The sequence below is a fragment of the Sphaerodactylus townsendi genome, linkage group LG04, assembly GCF_021028975.2.
Source record: "Sphaerodactylus townsendi isolate TG3544 linkage group LG04, MPM_Stown_v2.3, whole genome shotgun sequence".
NCBI classification, from domain to species: Eukaryota; Metazoa; Chordata; class Lepidosauria; order Squamata; family Sphaerodactylidae; genus Sphaerodactylus; species Sphaerodactylus townsendi.
This window is the reverse complement of record NC_059428.1, coordinates 55813661-55833742: the sequence shown is the minus strand read 5'-3', so window position 1 is coordinate 55833742 and position 20082 is coordinate 55813661. Positions and strand designations below refer to the sequence as shown.

Here is a 20082-nt window from a genome sequence, read left to right as displayed (position 1 = left end):
TAATGTTTTCATGTTATAATATGATAAACTCTCAAGGAGAAATTAAATCTTGGCAAAAGATGAAGTACAATGATTATGATTACTATATTTTAAATTAGTCTCATGATTCAAAAAGCAAGAGGTGTAATAAAGGGATTGACAGAGTTTGAAAATGTGATAACACAGCAAAAAGAACATTTATTAGGATTAATGTCTAGTTATTACTCCAATTTGACACAGAAACAGAACAAGTTATGGTTACATGGATGCAAAATTTTGAAGAAATTCAAAATATCAATCTAACAACAAAAGATATAAAATTTACAGCAAATCAAACATTAAGAGCCCCATCCAAGGGAGGGGGCAAATTTACTTGAAGGAGAGGTACACAGCCACGCTTGCAGATTTGCCCTCCCTGGGGCACTAGGCCTGGGGAGGAATGATTGAGCCAGCATGCGGCCAACGCAGCCCCCCACAATGCTGGGATGTGGTGCTAGATGCTGTGATTCTGTTGCCAACATAGCAGGTCATGTCTTCCTGTCCTTTGCCAGCATTACGCCTATGGGCCACACTTCAGACTTAAGCCACTAAAAAAGTGGTGTGAGTCTACTGAAGCCCTTAGAGGCTTCTCGGTGGTGGGGAAGTTTTTTCACTTTGGAAGCTTCCCCACGCCATCAGAAAACCTCTATGGGAGTGGGTGGTTGGCGCCGCATTGGTGTTGCAGCCCACTGCTTCCAGTTTAGATGGGACTATAAGAGAAAATTGCTACAAGATATTTTATCAAAGGTATATTACCCCAAAGGATATTGAAAAAATGGATAAGAATTGCAAAGGGAAATGATGGAAATGTAAAAAAATTAGATGGTACTTTTATCATATGTGATAAACTTGTATAAAGTCAAAAAAGTACTGGAAAGAAATACACAAGAGAAAGCAAGACAATTTTAAACATTAAATTTTCTATGGCATCTAGGCATCTTGCTTAAACATCTTGCAAGAATTTTGGAAGAACTACTTAAATATATGATAATGATGGCCAGAGTTACATTTGCAACACAATGGAAAGCAGAAGATTGTTCATAGCAGAAAGATTGGGAAAGTAAACTAGCAGAATATGCAGTAATGGTGAAATTAAAAAGTTATGTGAATAATAGACCAGCAGAATTTAAAGATAAATGGAAAGGGTATTATTTAAACTTTTCTCATAAAATGGAGAGTGGAAGATGGAGACGATGAATTGACATATATATCATATATTATTTTTAGTTTATTTTTATACTGTATTAAAAGGTGTCTAAAAGAAAAAATTGAATGAATAACAGGTAGATAACAATTATATATGGCTTCATTTTCCAATATCTGGAAAATTATTTTAAAAAATTATGCTTAGACTTACTATTATGGTCATAACCACCCAATGCTTATGAATATATCACTATTCTTCAATATTATTATCATTTTGTTTAATATATTATAAAGTATCTTTCCTTTCCTTATCTTTTGATGAAATGAGATAATGTCTTTATTTCCTGTTTTTCCTTTTTTCAAATTAACAAAAATAAATTATTTTTAAAAGCATTCTAATGCAAAAAATAAAAAAAGATGAAGAATAAAACTAGAAACATGATGCAAAAGATACAAGAATCTGTTTAGTAATTTTCGCCCATCCAGGTTTAAAAATATTAGGAATTTGAGATGAAATATTACAACAATGTTGGTTAATTTATCACATATGACATAAAAAGATATATTTCCCCATATAAATTAGATAGAATTAATGTGTGCCTTAAAAGTTATTTTGAGTTTCTCTTTTGACCTGAATCAGAATCACACTAGATAACTTCAATTACTGGTGCACTTTAAGTGAAACTGAACAAAAGAGTTGGATGATTTGATTTTCACACACATGGAATACTTGTTTGAATTATTATGAAACAGTGTTAGCATCGTTAGATACAAGATGTTGCCGGTATGCCTCTATTTAGTTCAATCTTGAATTTAAAAGGTTTTGCACATCTGGAATCCTTCTCACTGTTATCTTATTCAGCATGATTCAACTTTATTCTCAGAACTCTCCCCCTTTCCAAGCCATTCAGTTAGAGTACACACATGAACTGACCTATTTCCCCTTCCACCTTTCCAAGGCAGAAACAAAAACAGTCTTTTGTTTGGAGTGGTCTGGTTCTTGTCCTATAACTGGAGACAGGATCCTTTCCCAAAAGCTCTTGTTCTTCATTGTGCACTATTGACTAAGTCCAGACCAGCAATGTTTGTGGTGCTGTAGAAATATAATTGATACACAATACCTTTCACTGATGCTTCTTCCTCCCTTTTGAGTTTATTTGCTGACCAAATACTTTAACCTCCTAATCAGTGCAGGAGTGGTAGTTATAAATTGCAATCTTCTTTTCTGTTTTTTCCTTGGACTTTTAATGGGTCTACAGGTGTTTCTAAATGGTAAGAGGGTTATTTTGTAAGTTTTATGTTGTGATTTTTAAGCCACCATAAGCCATGAAGTAATCCAGAGTATATTTTAAGAAACATATAATTTCTCTGCCTCACATCTGGAGTGATAGCTTGTGTGGAATTAGGGTTCTTAGGGCAACTTGTTCTCAGGTGGTACTTAGCATTGCAAATTGAGTCCTGGGCACCCAGGATTATTTGACTTATTGAGATGTGCTAACCCCCTACCCAATATGTGTATTATTTGTTATAATATATTTAATTTCTGATGTATACCCGGTTGGAATCTCAGTGTTCCTACTAACTATAGGAACTGCCTTTTAGTTCTTGATCTCTTATTTTTGGCTTGTGTGTTTCTGCACAGATTCGAGGGTTAATTTTAGTTAAATGTAGAACTTAAGATAGCAGCTAAATGCCTAGGATTCACTAGTCTCTTGAGCACACAAATAGTAGAAAGCAAAATATTCAAGGCCATATGAAAACCTTTAACTTCATTTTTTAAGGAGTAAATGACTAGTCTGTAGAAAACCTGTAAAGATCTATCAGTTTCTGCAGGACGGACAGGTGAGGAAGAAGCAGTAGCAGTGCAGCGAAGGTAATAGCACATCCTTGTAATATATAGAAAAGTAAAACAAAGTGACTCCACAATTCTTGTAGACAAAGAAAAAGAGTGTTTCACAGAAATCTACCTGCTCGCATAATTGCAGCAGCTGTACCATCTAACCCCTATCAGTCATAATCTGGAACAGTGCCACTTTCTATTAGCCAGGAACTGAAATTATTTATATGAGCCCATGTGAACCCCTCCACTTGCTCCATTGCATTCTGATGACTTAATTAGATAGTCAGTGTAACACATGTGGCTTTCTAGTCAGGTTCATCACAAAAGGCCAATTCATCAAAGCAGGAGAGTTGTGTACTCCACAGCTAGATTAGAAATGCGGATTCCTTCATTAAGTATCATGCAGCTGACAGTGCTTCTTGTTTTGTCACCTTCCATTCAGACAATTAAATAAAACCTCATGCTGGATAAACTTGGGCTAATAAAGAGACCTTGAATTGAAGTGCAGCTGGCAATCTTTTCTTTATTAATACCTGGCAGCATCTATAGTGACAACATCTAAAAGGCAAGGCATGCATAGTGGTTTCTCACTCTCTGCCTCTGTATTTTGCTACTATAATAACTGCCCTTTTTTCGGGCATGACATTTGGGTTGATAGGATTTCCAGGCCTTTGTTGTTCTCACAAAAAAGGCAAAGAATAAACAAAGGTCAACTCTTAGAGATGTGGAAAATGAAACATTCAAGAGGCTTTAACAATTTTTGGTGTCAATCAAAATAAAAAAGAGAGTGGGAAAAAGTGATGACTGACAAAACCATTCCTAGAAGAATGATCTGAACAGATGGCAGATATAGTTATCTCTTTAAAAATGTTGCATTTTTGAACAGGACAAGCTGCCTAAAGCATGCAGTCTTAAACACGTTTATGTAGCAGTCCAGCTTTCCAAAACTCTCTTCCATGTAAATGTGTGCATGACTCAAATGAAAGAATATAACAGGCAGGTGTAGAATTGAGGGGAAAATCTTTCAAATTGACTTATTAATGTTTACAAATGATATACACAATGATTGGCATATGTCATGTTTCTACAGCTCTAGAAATTTAGTCACCCTCCCATAAATAAAACTGAGATCGAATATTTATTCTACAGTGTTTGAGTTATGCTAGTACAAAATAATGATCTCTTCAGCTACAGCTTAATGTAATGTGCATCAAACAAATAGGAATGGCTAAAAGTGACATATGGTATTAGGATGAGAGTACATTTGGTCAGAGATTACATTATATTATAATGGAAAAGAATAACAATTCATAAAGATGTCATACATTAGCAACAGCTAAAACAGCCTAAACAATTAATGATTCATGAAATGTTGATTACATTCATTTTAATCTTGCAGTTATTGAAAAACAAAATATTTTGTTAGCCATCTCTAGGATTTAAAAAGGTAATGTACACTGGTGTATATACAATGCAAGTTGCTACATGTATTAAAAATTTATAACAATGCTCATTATTCGCTAGATTTTCCTTACAGCTTGCTAAAACCAACAAGAGCATGGATTAAATTCCCAATGGAAAGACTCTATGCCCATTAAAAATTAACTTGTCAAGTGTCAGAGCTCAATGCCTGTTGTAAGCTCTTCATAGCACTGGAAAAACTTTCCAGATATTTATCCCAGAGATCCTTCTGCTTGTGAGAAGCTGGGAGTTGGACAATTCCTTTCAGTTAATACAAAGAAGTTAAGTTTCTGAAAAAGAGTACACACACACGTGTGCACGCACACACACAAACACACATACATCAACCTGTACACACACACACACAGGTGAGAAGCCACAAGGACTTGAGGGAAGCATCTCACTTCCCTCTTTCCCACTCTTTCCCTTTCCTGAAAGCCCCCATAGTCTCTCCCTTTTCTTCTTCCTTTTTTCCTTTCTGCCTAACACTCAACCTAACTGTCAATTTTCCTTCCTGCCTTCTGCTTTTTCTCAGAATCATAGACCCATAGAGTTGGAAGGAGCCATACAGGACATCTAGCTCAACCCCCTGTATATTGCAGGTTCACCCAAAAGCAGTGCTTCCCAACCTTTTTTCACTCTCATACCCCTAAGGGTATGTGTACCCCAGGTTGGGAAGTTCTGCCCTAAAGCATACCTGATTTGTCCAGTTGCTGCTTGAAGACTACCGATGAAGGGGAGCTCATCACCACATTAGACAGTCAATTCCACTGTTGAACAAAACTTATTGTAAACACTTTTTCTTAATATTCAGTGGATACCTTCCCACATAATAATTTAAATCCATTAGTATGAGTCATAATGTGTGCTGCCAGCAAGGCAAACTTCTTACCCTTCTCTAACAGACAGCCTTTCAAATATGTAAAGATGTTCATCCTGACCTTCTGTTTTCCAGACTGAACAGTCCCAAGTCCCTCAGCCTTTCCTTTCAGGGTTTAGTCTCCAAGTCCATAATCATTCTTGTTGCTCTTCTGTGTACCAAGTCCATTCTGTCCACATTCTTTTTTAAACAAAGCCTCTAGAACTGCACACAAAACTCCAGGTGCAGTCTGACTTTTTGAAGTCCTTCCCCCCCCTTAAAACCCACACACTCCAGGCTCCACCCCCAATTCTCCAGGTATTTTCTAACCTGGAGTTGGTAGCCCTATCTCCTTCCCACCCAACAGACAACCTAATTTTATCTGCCCCTTTGTCTTAAGGTTTCCCTACCCCCCCCCCCCCCCCACCGCCCATAATAACATCTACCTAGGAAAACTATGGCCCAGTTTTGTGCTGCTTGCCACAAGGCCAAGCCCACTTACATGACACGGAACATTCAAGGATTTATAGGGAAGCACTTCACTTACTCTTCTGTTGCTCTCCCCATACTCTTCCATCTTTCCCTTCAGCTGCCTCATTCTTTCCACAGTCATTCACCAATATACCTTTATCTACCTCCTGTTTTCAGTTACATTATTTATTTACTTCACTTTCCCCTCCTTTCTTCATAGTGGGAACCAAAGCAGTTTATATTATTCTCCTTTCCTCCTTTTTATTCACACAGCAACCCTATGTGGCAGTGTTGCCAGACCGAACTGTTTGGAACCATGTTTGGAACCCTGCTTGGAGGACAGTGGTATCTCTATCCATCTCAGCCAACCCTTGAGGTTCCTAGCAATGCAGTGCCAAAATGGGAAATCCATTTTTTTCTCTGCTTGCATCGTAGCCGACTACTACTTCAGTTTGTAAAGTACATGAAGAAACTAAGTTTTCCCTGCCAATGACGTCCACATATCATTTTTTGTCGTTTGTTTTCAGTGACATGTTTTCACAGCTACAAAGACAAGATATGAGAATATTTCAGCAACTGGCAGCACAGAAGATCCCTGGAACAGCAGAAAATGGTAGGTGCGAGCTGCAGAGAAACTGAAAATAAGAGCTTTAACCTGCAGGAAAAATAAAATGTTTCCTGATCTTTTCACAGCAAGCAGGAAATGTCTTCAACCCATCTTGGAGACAAAAGAACGCAAGTTTAACACTTTAAAAAAAAACCTTGGGCTGAGCAGAAATAAAATGTCCTGAGGATGTCTTGGGTAAAAAGATATGTGAACTTCCTCCCCAAAATGCTTGTTTAAATATTCTCAAGACCTTTTATTTGTGTTGGGCAGAAAAGACCAGTGCCAAGAATGTATGTGTACTGTGTGAAAGGGTACCAGACTGTTAGAACGCAAAGATCTTGTAAATCCATTAGCTAGTAACATTTAATTGAACCATCTTAACAAACCTCTCATAACATTTAAGCAAGAAACTTACTGAAACTGAAGAAACCTACAAAACTTGATTAAGAACTGTGCCTGTGCCAAAACCAATATTCATGTATTGTGATCTCTTGCCTTATCTCCATCCATTTGAAATATCTCCTGATCTCATCTAGTTTGTATAATAAGTTTCATTTCTGTTTGACCAACCTGCCTCAGTTCTCTGGTGCTTTAAAAGGTCAAATTTGCCATAAGGGAAAACAGGCTCCTTCACCTTTCTGGAGTTCCTTTGGCTGAGAAGACAAGTTTTAAACACCTCATCCACTACAATCGAAACAGCTCAGTCGTAGCAAAAGGGGGAAAACTTGCACAGCATAGTTAGTAGGGTGCCTGTGCCTGCCACAAATAGTTAGGATGGAGAAGGGACTTGCCACAGCCACCCTTAGCTCATATAGGGAAGGGTGGCATTTAAAACAAATAAAATGAAATAAAAATGAAATAAATCATATTACAAATTTACACTGGTTACTGGAAAATACAAGAGAACATCAGCTTGTGATTCATATAATACAGCAAAGCTTTTGACTATGTGGATCATTAAAAGCTATGGCAGGTTTTAAAGAAAATGGATGTGCCATAACATCTGATCATTTTGATACACAACCTGTACTCCCAACAAGAAACTACTGCTAGAATAGAGTACAGAGAAACAGAATGTTTTTCACTTGGCAAGGTGTGGATAAGAATGTATTTTTCTCCCTATCTTCAATCTATATGTAGAACATATAATAAGAGAAACTGAAGCCCCTTCTGCACATGCAGAATAATGCGTTTTCAAACCACTTTCACAACTGTTTGCAAGTGGATTTTGCTATTCCGCACAGCTTCAAAGAGCATTGAAAGCAGTTTGAAAGTGCATTATTCTGCATGTGCGGAATGAGCCTGGATTAAGATATAGATGAAGGTGGAGTTGAAATTGATGGGAGGAATATTAACAATTTAAAATATGCCAATGGTAGCACATTACTGGCAGGAAATAGTGAAGATTTGAAACAACTACAGCTAAAAATTAAAGAAGAAAGTGCTAAAACAGGACTACAGATGATCAACAAAAAGACAGAAGTAATGACTACTGGGAAATTACTCAACTTTAAGGTGGACTATGAGGAAACTGAAATTGTTGAAGACTTTCTATTCCCTGGCTCAATTATCAACCAAGAAACTGCAACCAAGGAATCAGAAAGAGATTGAAACTGGGTAGGTCAGCCATGAAGTAGCCAGTACAGAGTATAAACTGACAGAAAGAAAGTAGATAATTTTGCAAATGTTGGAGGAAAGTTTTGCATGCAGACATGCAAAGGTTCGCTCAATTAACCACCAACACCTTTAATTAGTTGGAAAATAAATTGGCCACAGCCCATTTATTAAATCAACATGTGTATTTTAACTGCAACCAAGGAAGCTGGGTGAGCATAAGGAGGCACATCTTCGCCCCCAGGCAGCCATGCTGAACCTAGTTCACAGGGCAGCCCCAATTGACCCCTCAGGCTCTTCGGACAGCCCCAGCTGTCTGGCACATCCCCCAAGGGACTTGGAACAGAAAGTTACTAGGTGCCACTTGGGCGCATACCCATTTAGTGACACCCCTTCCTGCCAGGTAGCGAGCTCTCCACAAGGCTCCAAGGCTTGCACTATCGAGTTCTCCACTCCCCCAGACATTGAGGCCCCCAATGCGGGAAGGTCTGGTGCGCAAACTCTGCTTTCCCAAAAAGGATGTGCTCCTATGCTCAACTGCCCGAGCTGCGATGAAACATTACATAAGCTTTAAGAACATTACATAAACTTTAACATTAAACTCCAAACCTTAAAACATTGGGAGAGAGGGTGGGTCCTCGTCAAGCTGTGGCCTCGAAAGAGGCCAGTTTAACTGGGCGATGCCTTTTAATGGCTCGCCCAGCCCCTGTCATGTGCCAGTTCCTGGGCACGTGACATGACCTGATGCTGTCTGGCAGGGAAGGTGCAGCCGCTCACCCCACTCCTGCCGCAACAGCGCCCCAGGTTTAATCCTGGGGCACATTTTATGGATACTGTGGACTGCCAGAAAGACCAATAAGTGGGTTCTAGATCAAAACCAATCCAAACAGTCCCTAGAGGCTAATATGACTAAAATGAGGCTATCACATTTTGCTCACATTCTGAGAATATAAGAGTAGTTGGAAAAGACAATAAAGCTAGGAAAAGTTGAAAGCAGCAGAGAAAGGAGAAATACTCAACATGAGGTAGATTGACTCTATAATGAAAGCCACAGTCCTCAGTTTGCAAGACCTGGGCAAGGCTCTGAATGATAGCATGTTTTGGAGGACAATAATTGATAGAGTCACCATGAGTCAAAAGTGGCTTGATAGCACTACACACACACACACACACACACACACACACACACACACACACACACACACACACACACACACACACACACACAACATAGTCCCAAAGTGGAACTCACTTTAGGCAAGTCAGAAAGCAACACTGTTACAGATATTTCTTGTAATAACACGTGGATATTAACTTCTTGTAAACTGACTTAAACTGATCTGGTTGTACCACTACCCTGCATAGGTTTTCAGCACACAGTGTTTATACAGAAAATAATTCTGAATTATTAAAGTAATTCACTTTGTATGAACTGAAATATGTTTCTAAAGTAACTAGTACAAAGTATGGTTATTACATAGAACATTTTCTTTTAGTAAGAGTTTCAGAAAGCAAAGCTATGGATATAGTCACATACAGTGAATCTTTTGTCTTTTTCAAATTACCTACTCCCAGATCCAAATGCTTTCTTTTTAAAATTACAAGCAAAATTAACATGTTTAGTTCTTTAAAAAAGAGATTCTTTGTAGAATAATTAGCTGGCAATGCTGCCACTGGGGTAGAACTACACAGCAGGAAGGTATTTTTATCATGTTTTTCTTTTATAAATTGCTGCCATGGGGCTGCAAATTGTTTCCACGGGAACCTATCCAGAAGACACTGCTGCTGCTAAACTGCTTTTATGCAACCTTTCAAAAAGTATGGTAGCCAGGTTTTCCCTACCAGGCCTTAAAATACCTCGGGAGTGACAATTTTCATTGGAATAATGAAACAAAAAGAAATAAATAATCCTCTAGAAGAGTCAAAATAATATCTTGAGGATTAGATTTTCTATGTGTTCCTTGGAAGTCTCACTTGAAAATATGGCAGGTCCACTTAAGGAAAGACTTAAGGAAAGGCTATAACCAAGTTTTCCATAACTTTGTTCTGTATTCACAACCCTCTTTCCCCACCTCTGGCCTTATCACTGTGATACTGTGATTAAATCATATGGTTCCAATTGTAAGCTAGAATCCCCTTCACCTGACATAACAACCTGAGATCTTATCATTAGATATAGTGTGATTCATATAATAAAATGTATTGAAATATAAAGCTCCTAACAACTTGAGTCATGAAAACTTTTGAAAGTATTTTTCAACATGATAACATAAAAATTGTGTTTTAAAATGCTTGTTTGTCTAAATATAAACTATTATTGTTAAATTATTTCTGAAACACTTTTCCTGTTCGGGGAAAATCTAAATTGACAATTTTTAAGCATCTGCATCAAGACAAGAATTAGTACCTAAAGTCAGTAGATTGCACCGCTATTAATATATTTCTAAATTATATGACGTTTCAATAGTTGAGAAATTTTATTTATTTTTTTATTTTTTAAACTTTTATACCGCCCCATCCCCGGAGAAATGCAGAAATCATATCCTGTTCACATAAAGCTGTTGAATACAGAGACCTTATATGTATTAGGAATCAGATCTGGTAAAATGGAAAGTACTTTACATGTGAATTAAAGGTAAGATGCAGTGACACAAGATGCTGCTCAGATCCATGGTATGTATGGGGTTTCTGCAGAGTTATATCTGTTTAACATCTACATGAAACCACTGGGGCAGATCATAAGAGGATCTGGAATAAATTGCCATCTATTTGCAGATAATGCCCAGCTCTGCTTCTCCTTAAAAGCTGAGTCAGATTGGTCTGTGAAAGTCCTTTAAAAACAGTTGTCAGTCCTTAAAAAGATATTATCATTAGAACTTTGTACCTTTAAAATATCTGGGAGGAGAAGCAATATCAATGGAAGAGAATGGTAGAAAGGCTCTTTTATTTGATTTTCAACTATATAATAATTGGGCTGCTATTCCTACCATCAGCTGGCCTGCATGTCTAGCTGAGTAAAAAAAATTCATTCCTGAGGTCTGAGGCTCATTATAAACTACGGGGGAACATTTAGATGCCACCTGTGATTTTTATACTGTAAGAAATTTAAATTGAAAGAAAATAAATTGTGACTAGTATTTTAAACAGAATCCAGGCTCCAGGGAAACAAATGTAAAAAGGTAGAGTTATGCCAGTAAGTCACACTGTCCAAGATGTTTGGAGGTTATTTAAAAACACAGTAATAAAAACTCAGCTGGAATGTGTCCGCAGGTTAGGAAAGGCAGCATCCAGACCAAAGGAAATCCACCATGGTTAACAAGGGAGGTTGAGGAAACTATCAGAAAAAAAGAAGAAAATGGAAGTCCAGATCGACTGATGAAAAATATGAGAAAGAATACAAATGGTGGCAAAAGAGAAGCAAGTTAGCTGTAAGGGAGGCAAAAAAGGATTATGAGGAACGCATGGCTGCGAACATCAAGACCAGCAACAAACAGTTCTTCAAGTAAATCAAAAGTAAGAAGCCAGATAGAGAAGCAATAAGCCCATTAGATGATGGAGGAACAAAAGATGTGCTAAAGGATGACAGGGAGCTTGCAGAGAAGCTGAATGAATTCTTTGCATCTGTCTTCACCCAAGAGGAGGTGAGGAAAATTCCTGCACTTGAACCAAGTTTCTTAGGAGGTGAATCTGAGGAACTAGCGAAGATAGTGGTAGACAAGGAAGAAGTTCTGGCAGCCATTGATAAACTAAATGCTACCAAATCCCCTGGCCCAAATTGCATTCACCCAAGAGTTCTTAAAGAGCTCAAGCATGAAATTGCTGATCTTCTCACTTTAATATGCAACTTATCTCTGAAATCGGCCTCCATCCCTGAAGACTGGAAGTTGTCACCACAATCATCAAGAAAGGATCTAGGGGAGACCCAGGAAATTACAGGCCAGTCAGTTTGACATCTGTTCCTGGTAAATCTGTAGACTCTATAATTAAAGATAACATTATAAAACATGTAGAAAAGCAAGACCTGCTAAGGATGAGTCATCATGGCTTTTGCAGAGGCAAGTCCTGCCTTACAAACTTACTAGAGTTCTTTGGGTGTGTGTACAGGCATGTGGATAAGGGGGAACCAGTGGACATTGTCTACTTGGATTTCCAAAAGGCTTTTAACAAAGTTCCTCACCAGAGACTGTTGAGAATAAGAGGGGAAGTCCTCCTATGGATTAAAAACTGGTTGAGAAACAGGAAGCAAAGGGTGGTTATAAATGGGACATTCTCACAATGGAGAGATGTAGGGAGTGGTGTCCCCCAAGGATCCGTTTTGGGACCAGTGCTCTTTAACCTATTCATAAATGATCTGGAAGTAGGGGTAGGTAGCGTGGTGGCCAAGTTTGCGGATGATACCAGATTAGATAGGGTGGTGAGAACCGCAAAGAATTGCAAAGAGCTCCAAGTGGACCTTGATAAATTAGGTGAGTGGGCTAAGAAATGGCAAATGCAGTTCAATGTAGCAAAATGTAAAGTGATGCACATAGGGGCAAAAAATCCAAACTTCACATATACGCTACAGGGGTCAGTGCTATCAGTCACAGACCAGGAAAGGGATTTGGGCGTCATAGTTGGTAGTTCCATGGGAATGTCAACTCGATGCATGGCAGCTGTGAAAAAGGCAAACTCTATGCTGGGGATAATGAGGAAAGGAATTGATAAGAAAACTGAAAAGATTGTCATGCCCTTATATAAAGCAGTGGTGCGACCGAACTTGGATGTGTTCAGGTCGGCACATTTCAAAAAGGATATCGAAGAGATAGAAAAAGTGCAGAGAAGGGCAACGGGAATGATTGAGGGACTGGAGCACCCTACCTATGAGAAGAGGTTGCAGAGTTTGCAGAATTTGCCAGACAGCTCTTGAGGTAACAAAGGAGGTGAGAGATAGATAATAATAAAAAGGTTATTCTCTGTTCATCTCTATGACTACATGCAGCTGCTATGAGATCCATGGATAATGTTTGAAAGTATTATTGGTTCTGAGGGTTGTTCAATATCATTTGGCTCAAATACATCACAAGGTAAATGCCCAGCACTCAAGAAGAGCAAATATTTTCCTATTTCTTTCAATCCAGTTGGTTCTCTACAAAATGCATAAAATGGAGTCCATATCTTTCCAGTGACATTGGCACAGGCTGGCTGTCAAGGAAGCTAATTCCAACTCTGTTTTCACCTCTCATGATGACTGAAAATGGCATTGGTAAACTGTTCGTCAATATAAACTTTTCTTGCATATACTCAGTTTTCTCAAGATCTCTCGAAGCTGAAGCTCATAGAGCACTGACACTTTCGCCTTGATCTGTAACAAAGCTTATAAGGAGCACCATCCTTCAATTATACCTGATTTTTAGAAAGTTTCATTTTTAAACTTTGCTAAGGCTCCTTGTGAATTGTGCTTTACAATGCAAGCAATGGGTGAGGGGGAACTGCGGTGCTACTGCAGCACAGTCGAACCACCTCTTAAGTGGTTTCAATTGGTGCAGGGATTGCTACCCAATGCATTGCTACCCAATGTGATATGCCACATTAAAATGTGGCATAAGTCCCTGAGTAGTGTAGGGGGCGTTTCCAGGTCACAGCACACTAACTAAAGTTGGCTCCACACCCAGAAACACTCTGAGCAGTGTATGAGGTGTTTCCAGGTCAAAAGCCTCAGGAATGCCTTTACCAATGTCAGCATGAACTCTTGTGATGGAGGAACATTGGCACATGTGGCAGCTTCCAGGTTCAGGTGCATTTGCCCCTTACGCTGGCAAAGTAGGCTTCCATGTCATCGTAACCTTGTGCTACTTCCAAGAATCTTTCGACATCTCCATGGATTGTGTTTGGACATTTTTTCCTCTTAATTCCTTAGCTTCCCAATTGCAGATGGAAGTAAGAGAACTATTGTCACTCTTTCTAGAAATATCTGCTAAAGCAAAAACAATAGCATATTTTGTGACAACAGGTCTTTTTCAGGTCTTATCTTCATATATAGAATTACACAGATTTCAATGGACTAACAAGTATATAACTCCACTTAGGAATTCACTCTGGGTCTTTCTGAACATCCAGATATCAACTCCAGTTCTTATGGATTTAGACCTAATATAATCAGTCATACCAACATACATAAATCACATAATCATATCAATCACATATGTGCTATCATTTGTCAACAACGTCCTTCTGGCGGATATCTAGGTCAAAAATTTTAGTATGTATGCAAAAAAAAAATCCTTCAAAAGCTTGCTGAAAAAGGAAATGGCTGAAATAGAATTCAGCAACAAAATGTATTCCATTCAACTTGGACTTAATTATAATCATTCAGTTCCACTACAGGTGTAAAATTGGCACATAATAACACAGTCAGAAATCTACATTACCATTTATGACCTGATGTGAATTTCTCAAAGCTATTATGTGGCTCACATAAAACAGCCACCGAACAACTATATCTCCTATTCATGGCATTTTGGCACAAAGGTATCTGTCAATTGAAAAATGCATGCATCTGATGGGGCAGGGGGCTCTGTCCATCAAAGTGTATGCCACAATAAATCTGTCTATCTTAATATCACAAGACTATTCTATACCACTTAACTGGTCAAAAATATGAATGGTATTGACATGAACTCTTATTTTCCTGATCTGCCAGCCTTGATAACATGTTAGATTCACCTTAATTGGCAGCACTAATTGAATTCTGAGGCTTCAGTATCTGGCATAATAGAGTGAATTCTCTGAAAACTGGACTTTTGGATTTCAATTGCTCATACACCTAGACAAACTGTGCATATAATCTGATTTAATTAAATAACTATTCCAATCAAAGATTCCAATAAAATGCTCCATTCAAATAAATATTCCAATTACATATAAGGTTTCCAAGTCTGGCATGTAAAATCCTGCAAATTTCAGAGTGGTCTCTAAGGAGGGTAGGGAGCTTAGGAAAGATGTGCTGCCAAAAAATCTCGCCATCAAAGTTGCCATTTCCTCCAGGAGAACTGATCTCTGAAGCATGGAGACCAGCTGCCATTCTTGGAAAACTAAAGGTCCCACCTGGAGGTTGGCAAAATCCTAAATAGGGATCTGGTTTCCTAATACCTGGAATAAATCTGCAGTCTGTTAACAGAAATAAATTCGGATCTATATTCCTGCAGCTGAAATGATGAAGCTGATAAAAGCTTTGTATTGAAACTGATCAATAGCCGATCTTGGTTTATATATCAACCATAACGTTAACCCATACCTTAATTGACACCAATATACTATATGATCATACAAGTCGCATTATGTTTAAAAAAGGAAGCAAAGTGACCATGGTAGAAATACCTTTACTAAACTACCAGTGCAACCCTACTCTAATGTAAGCCCATTCATTTCAATGGGCTTCGACTGGAATACATCTGCATAGGATTACTCTGTTAATGTCAGTGGCTCATGATGGAGGTCTTCAAATTTTTTGAGCTTGTGGGCATCTTTTGGAGTTCTGACACAGGATGACGGGCACAACAGCCAGAGGTGGAGTCAACCACAAAGTGTCAGGGAGAGACATTATGCACAACTCTAATAGTTACTTTTCAGCATGACAGGAAAAAGCTCTCATAAGAAGCCAATAAAAATGAACATATTGTTTAAAAATACTTTCATAACATACTTAACCTTCATTCATACAGTTTTTTTAGTTTATTATAATAAATTCATACAGACATACAGATACCCCTCCCCTCATTCCCATACATTACAACACTCACATTACCTAAATCTGCACAAAGGATCAGCTCTCCAGTGACCACTCAGAAGCCCAGTTGGCCCCACCTGCTTTCTAGAAACACTTGGTGGGTGCCAGGACAGATGTCAGTAAGCATCATGGCACTCATAGGTTGAGAACCCCTGACTTAAGCAAAGGAATTATTCCACTAAGGAAAAATCTCTTTGAATGATCAGCTCCAATCTGGAAATAATTACTGAATTCTATTAGTCAACTATTGGAGAACAGATTACTAATTACTATTATAGTTTTTGCCTTGCTAAATCAAAATGCATGCCCAAGAATACAAAGTTGAAATATGGTCATATCAACTGTTTCAGCAGCATCCATATTTAGGACTAACACTAGTCCACTAAATTCAAAATTATATATTCAGTTATGCCCATTTGAGAAAGTAAAAATCAGTCACAGTTCAGATTACTGAAAACATGCTGAAAATGTTTAGACATTCTCTCATATAATATTCCTCCTTCCTCTTTCATTTCCTATTTATAGTAAGTTTATTCAATACAGTCTACAGACCCAAATACAATATACAAAATATAGAAGTAGACCCGCCCATACCATACACATACACAGCAGAAAAAATATATTCAGTATTCTCATATATCTTTGTTAATTTGTTCACAGGTTCTCAGGCTCTCAGATAAGAACTTAGCAACTGATAGTGATATCTTTGGATTCTTATCCTCTCATAAAAACTTCATATAAAATCAAGATGACTGACTGGGAGCATACTTCAGCTAAGGATAAAGAAGCTATTGTCGCAACATAGAAGAATATGCTCTACTGCATCAATATCCCTTTTGCAGAAGGGGAATAGTCCAGACGTGTAAGTGATGCCTGCAAATCTGCCATAGAGCATTTCAGAGGGATTTGATCTAGATTTAGCAAGAATACTTAGAGACCTGAAGGTTCTTAAAACTACTTGGCAATCTGGAAGGAGCCTCTAAATTCAATTCCAACAGCAAGGACATAGGTAAGGGGGGGGGGTTTCTCGGGTTCAACCCCCCCATTCATGTCCGAAGCTCCGCCCTGCGTTTGTGGGTTTTTAAAATATTTTTAGTGTTTTTCAGTTTTTGGCCTGCAAGGGGCACATTGTTTAGGCTAGCAGCACCAAACTTTCAGGGATTGTATGGGGGATTCTCCTGATGATACTAACCAGGTTTGGTGAGGTTTGGTTCAGGGGGTCCAAAGTTATGGACTCTCAAAGGGGGTGCCCCCATCCTCCATTGTTTCCAATGGGAGCTAATAGGAGATGGGACTACACCTTTGAGGGTCCATAACTTTGGACCCCTTGAACCAAACTTCACCAAACCTGGGTGGTATCATTAGGAGAGTCTCCTAAAGATACCCTAAAAGTTTGGTGCTGCTAGCTTAACAATTGCACCCCTGACAGCAGGCACCCCCCAAATTTCCCCAGATTCTCCTTTTAAATCCACCCCCTTCGGCATGGATTTAAAGGGAGAATCTGAGGTCCTCAGTTCAGAAGAAGAAGAAGAGTTTGGATTTATATCCCCCCCTTTCTCTCCTGTAGGAGACTCAAAGGAGCTTACAATCTCCTTGACCTTCCCCCCTCACAACAAACACCTCAGAGCAGGGAATCAAACCCGGTTCCTCCAGATTAGAATGCACCTGCTCTTAACCACTACACCACATTGAAAGTGATGCTGTTTCACGGTGGGAGATAATCCACCCCAAACAGCATCACTTTCAATGTTTAACTGGGGACCCCAGATTCTCCCTTTAAGGTGGATTTAAAATGAGAATTTGGGCTCTCTAGTTTAAACACCATTGAAAGTGATGCTGTTTGGGGGTGGATTCCAGCATCACAACGGCTTCCAGCGGGGGGGGGGGGGGCAAAACTCAGATTTTGCACCAGGCTCCATTTTCCCTCTATGCCTCTGCCCAGAGGGGAGGGCAGAAGGAACTGCCAGCTGCCGGCTGGGAGCCCAGCTGGTGGGGTGCAGGGGAGGGCAGGGCAGGAGAGTCTGCCATCCCCGGTCTTGGAGAGCTGCTTTTATAAGCGCTAGCCTGGGGGCGGGGCTTGGTAAGGCGTGGCCATGCCCTAGGGGCAGGTGGGGGTGTGGCCCCACCCCCGAACCCCCCCATAAAAAATTTATACCTACGTCCCTGTCCATCAGTAATGTTTGATTTCTGCAAAAACAATTCAACATAACAGAGTACACTGCCTATTTGGAGATCTGATATTTATGTCTGATATTATGAAAAGTGTGTGCTTTCCCTTCCAACACTCCTGTTCAATTAGATTGTGTCCCACTGATTTCACACTGCAATACTAAAAAGGTACTATAGCTGACAATGCATGTTATATATTTGCATTTTGCCTGCCTATATTCTGTATATTTTTATGCTTTTCAGTTATTAATTAGTGGCTTTATCTTCAAGTGCACTTTAGAATATTGCGCTTCTTCAGGACCGCTCCATATCAAGAAGCTATTTGCTGCCTGCAGTAGAAACACTAAAATGCTAAATAAATTACCAATGTCATGGTCCTCCCATACTCAGACTTTCACACAAACGTGTACATACAGAAGTGAAAAGAATGGTATGGATAAATCAGATCTTACCTGGAATAAGCTGACCCATTAACTGATGGAACCAGGACAGGCTGAGTACAGCTACCACGACAGTAAAAGAATAATGTTTCCATTTCATGTTGCTTCTGTTCTTGCATCACACCAGCCCAACAACAAGTTATGCAAATATTATCTGTACAATGTGGGAAAAAGAAAAATGAAATGACACATTACATTTTCACAGTTAGGAAAATATTTAAAATATTCCCTGCTCAGTCTCTTCACATAACACAACCTCTTTACGCCTATAACAAAACCCAACAAACTGAAGGTGTTTTCAGAATAAATATTCTAGATGTTGTTGTTAAATTCCTGCGCTGCTTCCCCTCTTGTGGACTCAGAGCAATTTCTAACAGACAATTTCTAACAGTAATAGACAAATAAGATTAAACAATTTAAAAAACATACAGCATAATGAGTGTTAAAAAGGACTTTCTATATAAACCCTGTCTTGGGCTTGGCTTAGGCTGAGTGCAACAAGGATACTTCCTGGTAAGCTCTACATGCCATGACCTCTGGCTCTCAGCCTGCCTGCCTGATCTTCTGCCTGTGCCTTGACATCAGACTGCCTTGACCATGTTCTTGCCTGCTGCCTGCCCTGTCTCTGGACTGTTTGGACTATGCTTTCACTTGAAGCTTGAGGCCTGTCTTGACTACACTTCACTTGCTGCTCACCTGGATTCTGGTCTTTCTGGCCATGTCCTAGCTAGGACCAGCCAGCAGCACACATACCGGGGGGGGGGGGCACAGAGCTCCACAGTGTCTGAACCCAAAAGTGTGGGTGGCTGAGGCATCCGTCTGGCACAGAATTGCCTGCCAGTGGGAGGGGGAGCATTCCACAGATAGGTGGAGCTGGCTGCAGGTGGCTTCCATTGGATTTCAGCTCTTAAGTGCCACCAGAGACAGTCCTGAACTTGTGCCATGAAAATCATGGCACAAGTTCATTTATTCTATGGCATTTCCTGGGGGTAGAGAGATTTCATTATTTTCCTCCTACCCGTGCTGTTGGAAAAGCCTTCCTCAGCCGCCATGCTCTTCCACCTCATCTGAATTGGGCTGCCCATGTGTCTGTAGAAAGTGCTTTCAAGTTACAGACAACATGGCAATCCTAGCAAGGGGGTTTCAAGGCAAGTGAAAAGCAGATGTGGCTTTGCTTGCCACTGCCTTCCTCTGCAGAGTTTTCCTGGGTGGTTTCCCTTTCAGGAACTAACCATGTTAGCTTTCAGGAACTAACCATGTCAGCTTCTGCTGAAACTAGGCTATATCATGCTGCTTCCCTCAAATACACTATAATGACATATTTCTGTGGAAGTGGAGGAAAATCCTAAATTATCACAGGCAAAGTAAAATTCCAACATCTCTGAACTTTATAGAAAGTGTTCTCCTACACAACTCTGCTTTATAAAAATACCCTCCTGAATACTTGTCGTATACATTCTTGATTTTGTTCTTGTTTTATTGTGTTATGACTATGTTTTGTTTTTTCAGCTTTTTAATTATAAGCAATTTTACATATAATTTTAAGGAAAGGCTACCATAGAAGTATCCTCAACCAACAAGCAACGGAAACATACCCAGAATAGTGACACACGCAGAGACACAACAAATAGCCTCTTCCGAGGACAGGTCATTTCTGTTATGCATTTCAACATCAGAAACGACTAAAGGATA

General features: G+C 39.3%; 1 protein-coding gene across 9 annotated transcripts in view; it reads right to left on the bottom strand.

Moving 5' to 3' along the window:
- Positions 1-20082, bottom strand: part of ROBO1 (roundabout guidance receptor 1) — a 669323-nt gene that overhangs the window by 608479 nt on the left and 40762 nt on the right. For all 9 annotated transcript variants that reach the window (XM_048495370.1, XM_048495373.1, XM_048495374.1 and 6 more), the window contains exon 2: positions 18403-18544. In XM_048495370.1, the coding sequence (XP_048351327.1) occupies positions 18403-18490 (88 nt within the window). In that variant the 5' untranslated portion in view covers positions 18491-18544. The remainder of the gene's footprint in view (positions 1-18402; positions 18545-20082) is intronic.